Source organism: Lagenorhynchus albirostris, chromosome 15 (genome assembly GCF_949774975.1).
Source record: "Lagenorhynchus albirostris chromosome 15, mLagAlb1.1, whole genome shotgun sequence".
Lineage (NCBI taxonomy): Eukaryota > Metazoa > Chordata > Mammalia > Artiodactyla > Delphinidae > Lagenorhynchus > Lagenorhynchus albirostris.
The window spans coordinates 35982812-36002489 of record NC_083109.1 but is presented as its reverse complement, the minus strand read 5'-3'; the positions used below and the strand labels follow the sequence as shown (position 1 = coordinate 36002489).

The 19678-nt window shown below is 38.3% G+C and overlaps 1 protein-coding gene across 7 annotated transcripts in view; it reads right to left on the bottom strand.

Moving 5' to 3' along the window:
• The window catches only part of PLCB1 (phospholipase C beta 1), a 753511-nt gene that overhangs the window by 221232 nt on the left and 512601 nt on the right, over window positions 1–19678 (bottom strand). For all 7 annotated transcript variants that reach the window (XM_060122834.1, XM_060122832.1, XM_060122831.1 and 4 more), the window contains exons 10-11: window positions 17943–18089; window positions 6266–6423 (exon numbers count right to left, since the gene is read on the bottom strand). In XM_060122834.1, the coding sequence (XP_059978817.1) occupies window positions 6266–6423; window positions 17943–18089 (305 nt within the window). The remainder of the gene's footprint in view (window positions 1–6265; window positions 6424–17942; window positions 18090–19678) is intronic.

The following is a 19678-nucleotide window of genomic DNA, read 5'->3' as shown; positions in this document are numbered from 1 at the left end:
TGATTCCATACTCAATAGCCCGGTTAACTTTAATAATTTCCTGGGCAAAATTTCCAATCAAGATCAAGGCTTAAATTTAAAAAAGTCTTTCAAATGATAGTGTAATTAGTCTTTGACAATTTTGGCTATATGCATACTGCTCCAGTTGCTGTTAATAATGAACATTGATCATAGACCCGCCCCATCAGCATTTGGGCCAGTGAGAGTCAGGCCTGAAGGTGAGTGAAAACCCAAGGGCCTATCTCTCTTTATCTTTAGCCAATGAAATGTCCATGTTTTTCTGGGCCTCCTCTTACAGACACCTGTAAAGAGTTTGTGCCCTTACCTGTCTTCCTAACTCTCTGGGTGTGGTTCTCTCTTCCCACAGGAGGGATGCTGGTGTGCCCTGAACTGCCACTGGGTTCTGGGGTTCCTAGAGTTTCTTGACTGATATATCCTATTTCTTCCCTTTTCCTACCTCTGACATTGTACATGTTTGGTCTTGTGCACTTGACCAAGGACCCCATGTTTGCAATGAAGCCTCCAAGCTCACTGGTTACACTCTTCTCAGCTCCCACTAGGCCTCTTACCAAGGCTGGGCTGTGTTTTCATTTGTCACATGGTTTGGGCTTCTGGCCTCTTCCTAGAGGTAAAGTGGATGCCAGGGGTTGTGTCTGGGTGTCACCCACATCCTCTACCATGGCAGCTTTACAAATGACTTCATTCAACTCCCTGCCCTCACCCTGACTTAACAACTCCTTGCATATATAATACCCTACCATTATATTTCTAGAAGGAAAGCTAAAGTGTGGCTTTAAATTTTTCAATTATAATATCAGTAGCTAACATTTATAGAGTACTCACTGCATGCCATGCATTGTTCTAAGCCATGCCTGTATATTAAGTAAGCTCACTGAATGCTTAGAACAACAGCATTCAGCGACCCTACTTAATATACAGACATGGCTTAGAACAAGAGGCTCGACCTGTAAGGGAGCTTCTCCTGGCCTTGCAGCCAGTCAGTGCTGGTACTGGAACCCTGGCAGTCAGCTCTAGAGCTGCATTCTAAACTTCTATGGTCTCCTTTCTCTCTTTCCTTCCCAGCCTCTCCCTCCTCCCTCCCCCCATCTCTACCACAACTCTAGTCACCAGCTTAGGAAAGCTTTTGGAACCTTTAAAGAAAACATTTACTGAATTTCATCTAACCATTTTAGTTGGGAGCACCTGAAAACTCTGGAAGTTCCCTTTTGGTTTTTCGTACCTTTCTAACACTTCGCATAGAGCACCTGATCACTGAGGATGAGAAGGCTAGTCTAGGTTTTAAGTTTGGTTCTTTCACATCAGCTGTCCTTAGTGGACAATGGATTTGAAAGTACCTTACTGCTCGACTGCTTCTCATTAAGCCAAAATCATTTTTTCAGAGACCTCTAACACTGGATCCAATAATCTATAAACCATATGGCTCAGTTACTAACCTCCAGGGGAAAAACTGCCCTTGAAATCTTTTATCCTTGACAGACAACAGCAGGGTGTATTTGGATATCCATTTTATGTGAGCATGTATGTGGCAGTTAAATTGCATCCTAAATTATTACTCTCTCAGAGAATGACACTTCATTTTCAGAAATGCTCCGTTTAACCACATACTCAAATTTAATATATTTTAATTATGTATTTTATCACTTTACTCAGTTTTCCATCTTATGCAATTGCTGGTTACAAAGGAGCTGCCTGAGGGGTGAGAAAAAGGAGCAGCTCGGGGATGGAGAAGGTGGGTGGGGATCGGTGTGGGGCGGAGGAGACTGAGTGGGAGCAGAGAGTCTGCAGACCACGTGGCAAACTGCTATATGTCATGAGCATCGGAAAGGCTCAGGCAATGAGGCAAAGAAAGTGAAGAGCCGATATATGGGATATATAATAAATAAATCCAGAGTGCAAAATAAAAAGTCTTCCATAAAGAGGCTGAATTACAGCATGCCTGCTTTCCCAGAACACAACTTTTTATTTTTGCCCAACAATAAACAGGTGGTAAATGCCAACAGGAACTTTTGCTTTTGGGGATTTATCATAGATCGCGTGGAAGCTTTCCAGATTACATAGACTCAGAGCAGATAAACTGTGTGACAAAAAAATGATGAACTTTTGCAATTGGTTTATGTTGCTGCTGCAATACACGCTGTGGCTATAGAATATAGTCTAATTACACCGTGAAGATCAGGTCCAAATCTATGGGATAGCCCAAACTGGCAAACATTGGGAGAATCTTTTCACCGCCTACTGATATATGGAATTTCACAGCAAAAATGGAGAAAGACAAAATTCATTTATCTGATGAACAGAGGCAAGAAAGACTAAAAATGAAGGCTATACTATAATTTGTCTATTTTCCTGGGGATGGAAAAAGTCATTAAAAATTTATTGAGCACCTACTATATGCCAGATTCTTTTTAAAGTGCTTGGGACAGATCAGGGAACAAAACAAAGATCCCCATCTTTTGTGGAGCTCAATGCTCTTATTGACGGAAGGACACAGACAATAAAGAAGGAACATGATAACTGAGTAAATGAAGCAGAGTGGTAGAAGGTGATAAGTGCCTCTTGGTAAATAGAAGGAATGAAGTGGTGGGGAGCCTATCAGGAGTGTGGGAGTGCTGGTCACAGTATTAACTATGTCCCAGGAGGCCTCCTTGAGAAGGTGGCATTTGAGAAATGCTTCGAGGAGGTAAGCGGTGAGCCATGCAGATACCTGGCGGAAGAGTGTTTCAGGCAGAGGGGCAACCTTGCAAAGGCTGTGAGGCAGGACCTAACTATCATGGTCAGGGGACCGCACAGAGCCCAGCCATGTGAGTGAGGGGGAAAGGGGTGATGAGGGGGAGAGAGATCACATGGAGCTTTGTCCCCCATTTCTCTTCACATCCTTCCTTACAAAGTCATTTTACACGGTAGTTTCTGGAAAAGCAGACTGCCTGCTGATAATCAGGCAGAGAGGGCTGGGACTTGGGTGAGGCAAGTGAGGCGCGAAAGTGCAAAATTTAAAGAGACGCTCCATCTCAGGTGCCAAGTCCGCATTTATATGTCAGTGAGAATAAGCACCTCCTTAAATTTTGCACGAGAGATGCTTCACTTGCCTTACTCTAGTCCTAGTCCTGATGCAGAGAATTCCTGCTCTGTGTATTTGTCCACAAAACAGGCTGGCATTTCTAGGCCTCACACTCACCCCCACGCACCACCACCACCACCACACATGCACCCACATCTCTGCCAGAATTATCTATCCTGCAAATGCACAATAGCAGGAAGCAAAGCTGTACCAACTAACCACCAGGATGATGAGTTTCCTGCTCTTTTTTGGCTGCCCCCCCACCCCCAATTCCAGCAGGCAGAGAGGAAGCAGAATTCTGGGCTAGATTTAATCTTTCAGTCCCTAAATCTGTCAGCAAGTTTGTGTATGTGGTGGGAAGTTGTGCTTCCGGAGCCCAGGAATAGATGCTCAATCGGCCCATGACTCTGGGATCACAGATGTGATTGAAGGACCACTTGTACGGTCGAGTGCACAGAAGGAGTCACTCTAAGCTGACTTGATGGCCAAGACCAAGAAGCCAATGCTTCACACAAAATAAATATGCCTTAGAATGTGCTTGGAATGTGCTTTATCTCCCCCCACACACACACACACACAGTCTCCCCTTCCCCCAAAGGAAATCAAAGAACCTCGAGGATTATAAATGTTTAAGAAAATATAATTGATCCTCACAGGGACTCTTGAGGGGATGGTGGGCGGGGGTGTGGGTGGCCCTCCTGGCAGCAGGTGTGTGCACAAGGCCATCAGTCCCCTAGCTCAGCAATGGCTCCATCAGGATGTGCTATCTCCCTTTCCAGGACCCTGTCCATCCATCAACAGACGGATGAGCACAAATTGTATCCACTCCACACAAGGGTCGTGTGTCCCCCACTTTTTTAAAAGAGCCCAACAGGTTAGGGCTGGTATCTTAGCTGACGAGGGACCATGGCAGGAGCTGGGAAGGTGGGGGACTATGGAAATGGAACAGAAACCCATTGATTTTCCATTAAAGAAAAACCAAATGACATTAAGAGTGCTCAACTTCAGAAGCAGATACAAAGATTTTGATCAGAATTAAGGTCAACCCCATATTAAACTTTGTTGTAAAATTTAATGAAGGGTGCTATTTTTCACTAATTGCTATGTAAGAGCCGAAGTTTCAGAAATCGTGAAAAGTCAACTTCACAACATAGTAAATATACTTTAAGGTGCTAATATTCCTTCTGAACACATTTTTATTGCTGTCAAGTATAGTACCATTGATCAGGAAATTCATTTGTCTAAACTGAAACCTGGCTGTCCCTTGAAAATCTTGCTTCTTTTTGCTGCCCTCTCAAAAGACAGATGTTTATTTTATCACATCCCAAGTGCTCCAGGGCTAAAAGCTGGATATTGGAAATTTTTTTGCTCCCAATGCTACTTCTGAAATATTACGTTTCAATCTTCTTATCTTAAAACAAAACCAAACCAAACCCAGTTTTCACGCAGCAGCCAAACCAGCTTTTACCACTTCTTCACTTCTGCCATCTACTGAATGTCCCCTCATTCAGCAAAGACTTTGGCAAGTGGCTCACTTTTTCTTCATCCAAAGCTTTGTCACCAGTCTTGGTGATGCTAACATCTAACTCATCCAATATTCTGTCCTCTCAGCACTCCGACCTCCCCATTTTCAATGGCCTTCTCCCCACTCCACCTTACCTACCACCCGCTTGAGCTCTGTTTCCTTGGTTACTTAGGGTAAGAGTTAGTGACCCAGAGCCAGTTCTGCCCTGAGACCCAAGTAACCCAGGTAATGGGGCTCATGCCTTGGGACCCTATGCTCTAGAGTTATCCTCTGGCCCTTCTTTTCTGATCCCTTCCAAAGAGATGAGAAGCCTGAGTCAGTCAAGAGAACATGTCCCCAAAAGCCTACATATCCTCTTTCTAGATCTCTCTAGAGTTACCTAGGACGCCAGATTTCCCCAGCCCAAATGACCCCAAGCTCCTGCGGACAGTTCTTTGCAGGGAATGTGAATAGAACCTGGATATTTGGGCTTGGGTGTCCATATGCATGAATGTTAGGCCCTTTATGGTATAGGATGGAACCTTGGGTGGAGAGAGAAGGGAGATGACCAAATATTCCCTCCTTCCTGATTAATAAGGGTAGCTGATGCTTCTTTATCAATTACCACTTTAGTCTTGCCTCCTAGATAGGATTTATCAAGATACCCAATCGTACGATTATTTCTGCTTACTGACAGCATCCAACCTATAGCAAAACCCTGTCTCCTTGAACCCTCACCCAAATCACCTAATACAGGCCAAATCCTGTAAATCCTCTTTAATACAATTTTACTGACAAACACAGTTCCCCATGACATGTGTACTCTCTTGTTGCATAAGCCAGTAGAGCCAACTTGGACCACTGGTGCATTCCTAGGGGTCTTTGACTGATAGGTATCAATGTGTCAAAAGCTCGTTATAATAGTCAATCTCCTATATTGGCTATTATATAATATTCCACAGAATGGAATAGTATGTAATAAGTAAATAGTGGTGATTAATATCATCATCATCAAGAAAGCAAAGAAGCTAGAGAAACATGCAATAATATTGTTGAATCTCCCAAAGAACATGGAGTTCAAAAAGCACAACACAAAATAATGCATACTACAGCATGAATCCACTTATATCAAGTTAAAACAGTGGTGAAACTACAATGTTTACAGCTGCACATAAACTAGTACACATCTGAAGAAAAGCAAAATAGTGATCACTATAATGGTCAGGAAAGTGATCATCTCTGGAGGTAAGGAGGTCATTCTAATGGGAATAGGTACATGGGGTTTCTGGGGTGCCAGTAATTTTCTACTGCTTGCTTTAGGTGGTAAATACATGGGTGTACACTTTATATCCATGGGTTAAACTGTACAAATAAGTTGTATGTATTCTTTATGTATGTTATATTTCACAATGATAAAATGCAATAAAAAGAATGAGTGTTAAATAGACAAATAAATTGATATTTCCTTTAATAAGACAGTTTCTTTAGATTTTGGTTAGCAGTTTACCTGATGCCAGTTAATCATGGATGAATTGCTAAATTTTAGCCTCTGAAATTGCAAAGATGATTAATAGCCTATGGACTTAATTGGGACCACTGGGACTTTCTACCTTAGCAGGCTTTACCCAAAAAGGTGTCAGGTCTCCCCAGCTTCCTCTCTTAGCAATATTCATTCACTCTACCTTGAAGGATATCTCCGTGGTCATGGTGAACCCATGGGTGATGACTGGCTCCTCTTCTGCGGTCCGTCCCTTCCAGCAGTCCAACTCCACACAGCGACAACCAGACAGGAGCACTTGGCGATACATCTCGACAGAGGAGTTTCCAGCCAGCTGGCCAGCTGTAAAACATCAATGAAATGAAGCTCAAACTCCCACAAAGCAAGGAAGACACTGGTGGCTTCCTAGAAAAGCTCGTCAATGATAGGAAAACAGAGTTCAAGACCTTGAGCAGTTCTCAGTCTTTCTTCTGCCTCAACATACCAGAAGGTAGTGGCACAATCCCAAATGGAATTGTGGCTCCCTAGCAGTGGTTTGGGGAAGAGAGAATAGAAGAAGGAGAGCATTGTAACAATAACAATAACTCATGTTTATTAACTGCTTACCATGTGCCAATTATAGTTCTTTGGACTTTACATATATTACTACATTTAATCTTCATAAAAATCTAGCTGGTATAACTACCTTTACTTTTTTTTTTATATTTTTTTGCGGTACGCGGGCCTCTCACTGTTGTGGCCTCTCCCATTGCGGAGCACAGGCTCCGGACGCGCAGGCTCAGCGGCCATGGCTCACGGGCCTAGCCGCTCCGCGGCATGTGGGATCTTCCCGGGCCGGGGCATGAACCCGCGTCTCCTGCATCGGCAGGCGGACTCTCAACCACTGCGCCACGAGGGAAGCCCTACCTTTACTTTTAAATGCTTATTTTCTGATAAGGAAAATGGCATAGAGCATTTTATTTGCCCAAGTTTCCAAAGCTGGTAAGTGGAAGATCAGGATTATAACTTCAAAACTCAGTCTTTTAATCCTGACCCTCCCTATGAAGGGGTATTGTTGACAGGCTATTCTATTATATAAGTCAAACCTTCTGTCATGTTTGTCCAAGACACAAATGCTTAGGATAGCTAAATATTCTCTTAGCAAAAGTGAAATAAATTTGTAGGAATAAATTTAAATTTGACAAGTGAAGTATAAAACTTATAATTACAAGACACTGTTAAAGAAATTAAACAAGACCTAAGTAAATGAAAAGATATCCCATGTTCATGGTGCAGAAGACTCAAAATTGTTAAGTTGGCACTACTCCTCAAATTGATTTACAAATTCAATTCATATCAAAATCATATCTGGCTTTTTTTTTGTACAAATTGACAAGCTGATCCCAAAATTCATATGGAAATGTAAAGGACTCAGAATAGCCAAAATGATCTTAAAAAATAAGGAAAAAGTTGGAAGACTCACACTTCCCAGTTTCAAAACTTAGCTACAAAGCTCCAGTGATCAAGACAGTGTGGTCATATACATGGAATCTAAAAAAAAAAAGGTTCTGATGAACCTAGGGGCAGGACAGGAATAAAGACGCAGACATAAAGAATGGACTTGAGGACACAGGGAGGGGGAAGGGTAAACTGGGACGAAGTGAGAGAGTAGCACTGACATATATACACTACCAAATGTAAAACAGATAGCTAGTGGGAAGCAGTCGCATAGCACAGGGAGATCAGCTTGGTGCTTTGTGACCACCTAGAGGGGTAGGATTGGGAGGGTGGGAGGGAGACACAAGAGGGAGGAGATATGGGGATATATGTATATGTATAGCTGATTCACTTTGTTATAAAGCAGAAACTAACACATGATTGTAAAGCAATTATACTCCAATAATGATGTTTAAAAAAAAAGTGTGGTAGTGGCATAAGATTAGACACATAGATCAATGGAATAGAATTGAGACCCCAGAAATAAACCCTCACATTTATTGACTTACAACAAGGGTGCCAAAACAATTCATTGCCGAAAATCATCTTTTCAAGAAATGGTGCTGGGACAACTGGATTGCTAAATGGAAAATAATGAAGTTGGATCCCTATCACATCATATTAAAAAAATAATAACTTGAAATCAATGAAGTTCCTAACTGTAAGAGCTAAAATTATAAAACTCTTAGAAGAGAATGTAGAGGTAAATCTTTGTGACTTAAATTAGGCAATGGTTTCATAGATATGACACCAAAAGCACAAGTAGCAAAGGAAGAAAATAGATAAAATTTATCAAAATTAAAAACCTTTGGAAGCAGAACTGATATCCTCTAGTAAAGTGATAAGAATTGTAATAATCAAGGCACCCAAGAAATCTGAGGGCGGAAAGAGAAGTCAAGCTATTTCTGTTTCATTTAAGAAGTCGATGGAAGGTACTAATTTTTTGATAAGTTATTATTATTATTATTTTGGCTGCATCATGTGGCTTTCGGGATCTTAGTTCCCTGACCAGGGATTGAACCTGGGCCACGGCAGTGAAAGCCCTCAGTCCTGACCACTGCACAGCCAGGGAATTCCCTTGATAAATTATTTTTAAAAGATTAATAATAAATAAGTTTTGAGACAAGCCCAACATCAAACACACAAATGGAAGTTTTTGGTTTTCCATATTAAAGATTTTCTGTGACTTATACATTATAAGCTTCCATCATTTTTTTTAGCAGTCATTTAAAAGACGACATATTGATGAAAACTGTCAAAATGACTTTGAAATGGATAAGATCTGTCCATTGGAGACACACAGGACAAAGAAAATGGGATTAAACCTATTGGCTTAATTTTATTTTTATATGCATGTCACAACATCCGATATCAGCATAACAAAAGGGTGACATTTTTCAGTTCTATAGAGCCCTAGTAAATGCATTGAAAGGCTGATTAAGTAGGTTTGCATAATCACTTCTTTACTGGAAAAAATAGGACATTTTAAATACACAAGTGTTTGCAAAAGCAGAAATGCTGACAAAATAATCTAGAAAATTCCTGATGCTAGATAATAAATTTGCCATTTAAAATGCTTCAAAGTTTGTTGTAATAAAGGTCTTTGCTGCATAAAGGAAAAATGGAGAGTGGTAGTGAAGGGAAAAAGGTGATCATTTATATGTTATTCCTAAACTTAAAGGAGGGCTACTTTAGCTAAAGAAGTGAAGAATTCAAACAATTATCAGGTTAGTTCTTTAAAAATGCTAGCTCCTTCAGACCACTGCACAGCTATTCAAGAGTGGAGCAGATTTTCTTGTGTACTACCTAGGAAATTGTTTAAGTGTATTACTGACTACATCCAATAATGTGCAATTTCATTAATATTCTGTTAAGTGTTACTAACTTCTGAAAGGGAGTTGCCAGTAAAGAAGTTGCCAGTAAGCAAGTTGCTTCAATCTAATAATAGATTGAAGGTAGAAAAATACCTAACCCACACTAGAGTGTTCTGTCATAAAAGATTCAAGAAGTTTCCAGAAACATTTCTTTGGATTTGCTTGCAATATATATACATATATAAAGAGAATAGAAGCAATTTGATGTACTTTTTGAATGTTGATCAGTTAATGTTTTGAAAGAGATGGTAAGGCATGGGGTTAGAGATGGAAATGATTCTGAAAAAAAAAAAGAATGGGGAGGAGGGTGTATATGTGTTTGTGTGTGTGTGCATGTCTGCCTGTGTCGTGTTTATTGTCCAACATCTAAGCCCAAAAGAATTCCTCTAAGGTAAATTTGTTCATTATTAAAATGAATAATCTGTATTAGAAAAGAAAATCTTCCAAAGAAAGCATTAGAAAACACACATTTATCCATAACTGTCTTATTGCTTGGAATGCATATTAGGTTTTCTGTATGTTTTCCTTCATTTATGGAGATTTTTTCCAAATATGTGAATTAATATTCGCCACTACTCTCTCCTTTTCTGCTTAAAGCCTCAAAGCTGGTTTATTTTTCTTCCCTAAAATTCCTAACTCCTCATTATTATATCCCATCCAACAATTATATTTCCATTTGATTAGATCCAATAAATAAAGCTTCTGGGGCCAGGGGATTGCCACAGGTTGGGATTAATGATATGTCATGAGTCCCTCAACCCTTGTTGTTTCTGAAACTAGTATCTGGCATCATCTCTGCCTGGCTGTGAACACCCTCTGGAGTTCATTACAAGCCTATGATTGAACTTTGGAGCTGAAGCTCCATCTCAGATTAATTCATAATACTGCCCCGAGTCAGAGCTCTGCAACTTCTCACTTGACTGCATTCATTTTGGGCAGCTGGCTTCATTCACTTGAGTTTGTCTCAGATTAGTCAAGTCGTCCATGGATGGAAGAGACCAGAAAATTGAAAATCATAATCCGTCTATTAACACAAGCTTCTGAGAAATTTCTCATCTTGTGGAATGTGATGATTAATTGCCTATATTTATATGTATCGTTATTTATTGTCTTCTCTTCAATCTTTAGGGTAAGAAGTTTCCAGATTGTGAAACTTCTGTTAATTCAGTGGCTTTCTTCAATAAACACTGTCTCCTTCAATAAATGGATATGGGAACCATTTCTACTTGCTTTCAATGCTGTGAAACCAACAGCTACACTTGAGGGACTATGCAAAATACAGAGGATGTGTTGTTCATCTTGACCGTCTCTAGGGTCATCAGTTTGATCTGATCTCTCTCTTCTACATTATCTGTCTGCTGCCCCAGTGAGACCATGAAGGTCTTTTTTTTTTTTTTAATTGAAGTATAGTTGATTTACCATGTTGTGTTCATTTCTGCTGCACAGCAAAGTGATTCATTTATATATACACACACACACACACACACACACACACACACACACACACACACACACACAGACATTCTTTTTTATATTCTTTTCCATTATGGTTTATCACCCTGAACCTCTTTTGAACATAGATCCAATTGCCATGGGATGGCTTAGGCAAGTGGGAAAAGAACTTTAAGCATATGCCTTACTGATTACAGGAGCCTCATCACTAGGGTATATTCATATTCTCAAATATTCTCTGTGGGAGGTAAAATACTGGTTGCTTTGGATACAAAAATGACACAAGACATCTTCCTTACCTTACCATTTAGGTAAAGAGGCAAGTACAAACAAAGGAGAAGGCTCTTATGTGCCAGGGAGTTTACACCCTCACTGCACTATTACACTTCTGGCTGTCATTTCTTTCTCTTTTTCCTTGCAAACAGAATAATCTATTTAGGTTCTGATATGCTTCAGGGTCCCCTCTCCAGCCCTGGGATAAATCTTAATTCTTCTCAGCCAGTCACAGTGGTTCTGTGGTCCATGCTGGTACTTATTGTAGGGCATTGCTGTATGGTGTAACTCTGGGCTACATCTAATAGGGTGTAAAGGAAAGTCTGCTGGGTGAGTTGGGGAAAACCTCACTCATACAAAGGGCCACAAGATGCGGATGTTCCCTGGGCCACATGTGGATCTTATTTCTTACGGAGGCAATGCTCAGGGTGCACAGTCATCTTGAAACAATAAGAGGATGGGACTTCCCTGGTGGTCCAGTGGGCAAAACTCCATGCTCCCAATGCAGGAGGCCCGGGTTTGATCCTTGGTTGGGGAACTAGATCCCACATGCATGCCGCAACTAAGAAGTCTGCATGCCGCAACTAAGAAGTCCTCATGCTGCTACTAAAAGATCCCACATGCCACAAATAAAGATCCCACATGCTGCAACGAAGATCGTGCATACCTCAACTAAGACCCAGCACAGCCAAAATAAATACATAAATATATATTAAAAAAAAAAAAGGAAAAGAAACCATAAGAGGAGCAAAAAGATAGAAAGCATCTGGGTCTCTGATGACATCAATGAATTCCTGATTTAATCAACACTCAACCACTCTGCTTCTGGACTTCTTGCTGTGTGAGGTAGTAAATTTCTTAATGTTTAAGCCATTAAGTAATAGTATCCTCTTATGCATAGCCCAAAATACCCTGGCTGTTTCAATTTACTTTCATTTTCACATGAAGAAATTAAGGCTTAGAAGACTTAATTTACTTAAAGGCAAATTGAAACTTGGTCTGTTTATTTGTTAAGCTCAACTTCTTTCCATTCTACCACCCAACTTTCATAGGTCTGTGTGTGCTTTAAACCAAAAATAAATTATAAAAAGTTGCATATGCTAAGGACTAAATGAGTAGGAGAGATGTAAAGGGAGGGAGTGACACTAAGCTTGGGTTGGTAGTGGATTGCCAAGGGAAAAACTATACCTTAAGGTATAGGAGAGGAATTGAATAATCAGATAGTTTAATTCATCAGAGGGATAACTAAAACCTACAATCTAATGTTTTACTTCCCAAGCTGAATAAAAATGTTAATTATTCAGAGATAAGTCACTTTGCTTTTCCTGAGTATACGGAGCCATCATCTCCCAAATGGTTTAGAGTATGGAAAGATTTATGAAGAGCTGAAAAAGTGTAATTGAAATGAATGCACACTGTTCAGTCCTGAGACAATCTTGTTTTGAGTCATAAGGGTAGATTCCTCAAGGAAAAACAATAACTTAAACCGTAATCACTACCTGATGTACTGCCAAGTCTATCCAAAACCCTAGAAAATGACCATCATAATTAAACATCAACTCATTCTGTGCATGTATTTCTCTCAGTGATTGGATTTTATTTTTCCTTCTGAGTGTCTTGATAGTCAACAAAGGGGCAATAATGAGCAGAGAAATAGACATAATAATAATAGCGCATTGCTAAATTGATTGGTTTTTATACTGTATGTTTAATCTTTATGGTCCCTTTGAATGCTCAAAAGAAAACATTCCAGATAATGAAGTTCTCCTTATTTGAATTTAGACTGGCATTTCTCAGGAATACTTGTTCTTAAAATGCTCCAAGAAAGTACCTAGCGTGGTCATGACTAGGGGAGGAGGGTTGATCATAACCTTAGTGTGAGTGAATCTGTAAGCTTTTTTTCCCTATATTCGAAACATACTGCAGTAGATGCCAACCTTTGTATGAATCTAGCGTTTTAAAAACTCATTTGAATAGGAAAACTTTTCTTTTTCCACCACATACCCCTTCCGTGAAATAATGTTTCTGTAGAAAATATTTCTGCTTGTTCTGGAACTGCTTGTAAAGTATAAAATCTAACTCATTTTCTAGGTATTGATTTTAACATTTAACTGGATTTTATCGGGTTATACCTTGGTTATAATTTTATTTTATAACATTCTTAATAGGCTTTGGGAAGTTTGAATTTCTATATTTTAGATGCTTACCCAAAGGTCTCTGAGAGATAAGAGTTCTGACTCTCTATAATTAAAACAAGGACACTAATAATATCATATGAAGTAAAACCAAATTTTACCTGTTAGAAGAGGATTTTAGGCAAAACCTCAAGAACCTATATTAGAATTTATATGTAATTTTTAAAATTAATTATATGGAATTCTCCTTAGTTCCCCTGCAGAGATTTTGACTGGTATTGGGACAAGGTAATATTGTAAGAATGGAGATTTACATAATGCAAACCCTGGTATGAAAATATATGTCTCAGAAACATGAGGAAGATAAGTTTAAAAAAAACCTTAAAGATCAGAACATAGTCTAACATAGGTAATATAGCTTTAAAAATTGAATACTTAAAAAGCTGTGAATACTTTTAAGTATTACTAGAAATACTTAAGAAATTTTAAAATACTACTAGAAATTTAAAAATTGGGGAGAGAGTTGGTTTAGTTGTACAGAAATTTGGAGACAGCTCTTTGAGTTCTTTCTTCAGCAAAAAGTAGAGTGGACCGTTCTCTTTTATAGTAGCTGAAAGCTCTACTTTCTGAAAACTATTGGCCATTAATATGGTAACACCCCAAACCCAACTGACACAATGGAGCCAAGTTCTCTACCATATTTGTGCTGACCAAGTTAATCAGAGGGAGGGCAAATGAGTGACCCTGGAAGAAATTAATTGGACTAAAAGTCCTTAGTAAAATGCAGTTAAAAAACAAAAAGAACCGCTGAGAAAAATTGAACAGTATTTTGTAGTTCTATTGTTTGTGTTGATATTGAACAATTTTCTTGGAACTATTATTGTGTTGTCAGTAAAGCAAATGAGTGATTATGTATAATTTGCTAGGTATCAAGATTGATATAAAAAGCACAGCTATAGAATCAAGAATTTAAATTGGAAGATAGGAGTAGAAATCTTTATGTGAATTCTTGTGCCTTAACAAGAAGAAAAATGTATCTTTTCTTGATTTGTTCACTGAAATGGTCCAGAAACAACATTCCATAGCACAGGGTTCAAATTGCTGTTACCCATATGCGTATTTTTTCACACTAAAAGGAACAAGGGATCATTGGGGGAAAAGTCTGATTCCATGCGTGGTGCAGAAAGATGAGACTGGAAGATCTTTATGTGCCAGAAAACAAGGACATTTTTCAAAGATCAATGGGTCATGTCAAGAGGAGAGAGAAGCCAGCCTGAAAAATGTTTCCACTGACCAAAGCTGAGACGATTTGAACATCAAAAGGAGAATAGTGGCTGTGGTTGAGTGAACCTATGTAAACTCTGAAAACTTTGTCCATAATGATATGCAAAAAGGGAAAAATTAACATACTCTGGAAGAAGGTAAAAAGAATAGAACGTATATATACCCAGTCAGTCTTGTCATTCAGTCATTTTGGTATCATTGCCTGATTTGTTATATGGCAAATAATACAGATACTAACACATGTAAATATATTCATTTTTGGACTTAAAAAAGACTATTGGTAAAATTATTGCATAGTGTGACTTCCAGATAGATAAAACAACATGCAATGTCCAAAATTTAACTGAACATATGTTTAAGTATTTTTAAGCATTTTGGGGTCCTAAGTACAAGATAAATGCAAGATTCAATCATGTGTCAAAGTCTTTAAAGTTATATTTCTTAGGATCCTATGAAGTCAAAGATCTAGACTTTTACTTGAGGTTCTATAGACCTCCTCAAACTTGGATGAGAAAAAAGATTACATCTTTAACTCAAATCACTATGTGCAATTTAACATTCTCTTCAGTTATGAATGTAGGCCACAGATCACTGTAGTACTAGCAGGACAGTGACTTTGTTACCAGTAGAAATCACAGATATTTTCATATCATATTCCAATTGTTGCAAATATCACATGTATTATTTATACAATTTTTAAAAATTGTGTTAATAAAATATATACAATTTTATCCAAATTTGTTTTTCAATATTTGATCAAAATATTTAATGGAAGTTTTTCCTCTTTAATTCTATGTACATTATTTTATACGTTTAACATTCTTAGAAGGGTCCATAGGCTTCACCAGACTGCCAGATACATCAATGATACCGAATAAGATTAAGGACCTCTGGGAAGGAAAAAATCTTTTACAAATGGTTAGCAATTTGAGTGGGAGCTGCAAAATTTTTGTAATAAGTCTAAGAAACTGAATCCAAGAAAGTGGGCTAAGTGGACACTCTCTTCTTGAAGCTATGAAACCTGTAGTAATTTTAAAACAGGTTAAGGGGCTTCCCTGGTGGCGCATTGGTTAAGAATCTGCCTGCCGATGCAAGGGACACGGGTTCGAGCCCTGGTCCAGGAAGATCCCACATGCCGCGGAGCAACTAAGCCTGTGTGCCACAACTACTGAGCCTGTGCTCTAGAGCCTGCAAGCCACAACTACTGAAGCCTGCGTTCCTAGAGCCTGTGCTCTGCAACAAGAGAAGCCACGACAATGAGGAGCCCGTGTACCGCAACAAAGACCCAATGCAGCCAAAAATAAAGACAAACAAATAAATAAATAAATTTATAAAAAAAATAAAACACGGCTAAGAATATTCTGACATTCCTCCCATTGAGAGCTGTGGTCTATGTCCCTTACCTTGAAGCTGGGTAGGTTTGTGACATTTCTGACAAATAAAGAACCTTGAAGCTGGGTAGGTTTGTGACATTTCTGACAAATAAAGAAAGAAGGGACAGTATGGAACTTCAGAGGCTAAGTGCAAAAAAGGGCAATTAAGCTTCCTCCATGTTTCTTTGGGACACTTGTTTTTGCAGCTATAAGCTGCCATGTAAGAAGTCTACCTACCCTGGGGCTGCCATGCTGTGAGGAAGCCCAAGCCACATGGGGAGGCCAATTTTAGGCAATTAGGTCAGCAGTCTTAACTGAGCCCAGCTGTTGGGTCACTAGCCCAGGTCCAGACATGTTGGTGGTGAAACCTCCAGATGATTCCAACAACCAAGCCTTTTGTGTCAACCCAGCCATTCACTTCCCAGCTGTAGCCCAAGACACCATGGAACAGAAACAAGCCATCTGCTCTGTGTCCTGTCTGAATTCCTGACATATAGAATATGGTCAAAATAAAATGGTGGCTGTCTTATGTCCCTGTGTTTTGGTGTGATTGGTTATACAGCAAGAGATGACAAGAATAGGGTTTAGGATGAGCCAGACACGAATCTAATTAGTTTTATAGCATGAATCTCTCTTAGTAGGTATGTAGTTGAAACAAAACAGGTCACAAGTAGCATAAGAACAGTCTGATTTTCATGAAGAACATGCAAGTTGCAGTTCAACTGCCTGTAGAACTCAGAGTGTATGATTCTGACAAGATGGTCTCAGATGATATGGAATCATTCTGAAATAGCTCATTCTAGCTGTCCAGGGGCCACATTGCTATCTCTGTCCAAGAGTCATTTCTATTCTAAGCTATTTTTCACCAAGTGTGGGATACCAGGCTAACACTGGATTCGATGCTAGCACAATATACATTTGTGCCTAGAGAAATGGATCCCCTTAAGGAATTCAGAAGACTGAACTGTTTATTTGCCAGATGGCTGAACCCTGTGAAATTCTCTTGAACACTCTCATGAATACCTAGTGCCTGGACCTCCCTGCCACTATGTGCATGGCATTGCTGGTCTATCCTGCCACACAAACCACACACCCCTAGGCAACGAGCCATAAGCACATCAAAACCTCCCCCAAGGCACGGCAAGTACCTATAACTTAGATACCAAATGACACCCCAGACTTTGGTTGCATTGTGGGTCTTAAGGTCTGGCAATCTTATATTCATTTGGGTGATGGACTGTATGAAGCAAGAAAGTGATAAGGTTTTGAAAAGTCCTTTTTTTTTAACCAGTAGGTTTTTTTTTTTTTTACAAAGTCTTTCTAAGGCTGGTAATCAGAGAGTATTCTGCAAGAAATGTATTTTGATTATAAAAACATTTTAGTTTATTGAGATTGGTATTTATTAAAATTTTTATTCTAAACTATATTGAGATAATATATATTATATATATGTTTTAATATTTTTTTCTATTTAACAATCTACTAAAAACCATGGCAGTGCTCAATTTAGGGTCAAGTTAGGAAACACACTCCTTTATTATAATATTTGCAGCAAAGTATATATAAGATGTCACTCACAAAGAAATTTGTTTATGTCTAAAGCCCTGTGCACCTGAGCAAAATTATTAATTTGCCTTGAGTGGAAGTTATTTAGGGAAGAACTTTTCTGTAGATGAAAACAGTCCAGAGAACTATGTGGCTTTATAAGTGGCTTGAAGTCTATTGAAGAAAGAATTCAGTTATGCAAAAATTCCATTGGTCTGAAGATACCAGACATGAATACATTTTAGATGACATGAAAACTTAGGAATAGATGTGAAGAAATGATATTGTTGCTTGTGGGTGGAGCCTCTGGTCATGGAACCCCAGTTCTCAGAGGCTTTTCACAGGAAGTGAAAGGAAATACGCCTCCACTTCAGAACAACAGTAAGCAGAGGTTGGTGACATTTGGTGAGACTGGATAAAATAATTGTCAAAGAACTATGAACTCATACCTGTGAGGTAGGTGTTGTGTGAGGAATTAATGAAATAGTGAGTAAGTGGCTGAGACATATCTTCATTCAAATCCAGTTTCTCAGGTGGAACGACTCCATTTTCCTCTCCACTCAGATAGCGCATAAATCCATCCACTGATATCTGTCCTGGAGGAAATGAAGAGTTAAGAAGAATGTGAATGTATTATTTTCATGGGTTTCTGGCGTCATGTTGCTTTAACTTTTTTTTTTTCCAGAAAACTCTTGTAGCATCCAAGATGGAAGACAGTAGCCCCAATTGCAATTTAATATGGATAAACAGTAGTCTAGGATCATGCTATTTCACTACATTTATCTCCAAATGCCAGAAATAATAGAGGAAAATGTAGTTACATGAGTATCACAGACTTTCAGAGGAGTTAAATACCTGAACACTGATCTCCTGTTTTTAAATATAAGAATGCTTATCAACTTTGCGTATGGACAGCAAAATGTTATTAGTGCTTATCTCTAGGTGATAGAATTAGGAGTGCACTTCCCAATGTTCTATCATGAAAATATGTTACTTTTATAATTAAAAGAGTTATTCACAAGTGGTTTTATTATTTAAACTGAAGTGAAAATGTTTTCAAATAATGATTTTTTATCTCTAAAACAGAAAATAAAGATGACCATACTGAGGAATAAAAATTTGAATGCTCATAAAAAGGAAGGTCTTTAAAGTTCTTATTTAGAATGACTTTACTTCAAATGAAAGAAATATGACTCACACTTTAGTTAGTTTATTCAGATTGTATTTAAAATTTTTCTTCTGTTGTAATCTTTCTGAGGTGACTACTACTAAATACTGAGATAATTCTTTATTAAAGTGAATTTTATGTAGTACATAGAAAGGGCCATCTTCATGATTTTGGTTCATCATCACAGTTTGTCTCTTCAACCTTAACAATCAAAGCCACAAACAAACAAACAAACAAAACAAACACAATCACCAGTGCATTTGTGAGCAGTAAAGATCTTGCTAGTAAATGTTAGAGGGAAGTAAGTTTTTTTCCTTGTTGAAAAAGTTTGTATTAATATAAAAGTGGTATATGTTTATGGAAGAAAAATTAGGAAATAAGATGAACAGAGAGGAAAAGTAAAACTTTTCTCAACATGCCTAACTCTTCCTTCAGAGACAATTACTATTAAAATCTTGTTGTATATGCTTCCAGAAAAAAAAAAGTGTGTATGCATGTGTGTGTGTAATTCTTTTATGAAACTGCAATCCTATATATCTGTATATGATTTAGAAACTTTTGTTTATATTAACTGAACAATATATTATGAACACTGTCATATAATTATATAATATTTACATTTTATATATTATAAAATATATAGCCATCACATGATTAAGTAATATTCCATTATCTTTGGAGTTGTCTCTCATTTTTCACTAGTATAAATGACATTGTATGGAATACTCTGGTAGTTGAATCTCTGTACAAACTTTTAATTATTTCCTGAGAATGAATTTCCAGAAATAGAATTGCTGGTTCAAAGACTATGCATATTTTTAAAGCTTTTACTACACATAACCAATTTGCTTTCTGTTAAAGTTCTAGCAATTTACTCTTTCACTAGTGGTTTGCCTTCTCTTCACCCCTATGCCAAACTCATAGGTAAAAACACGATATCTAATAATTCTAATTTTCATTGATTTGAGCATTATTTATTCTTGAATGGTAAGAGATGTGTCATCTGCAAATGGAAAA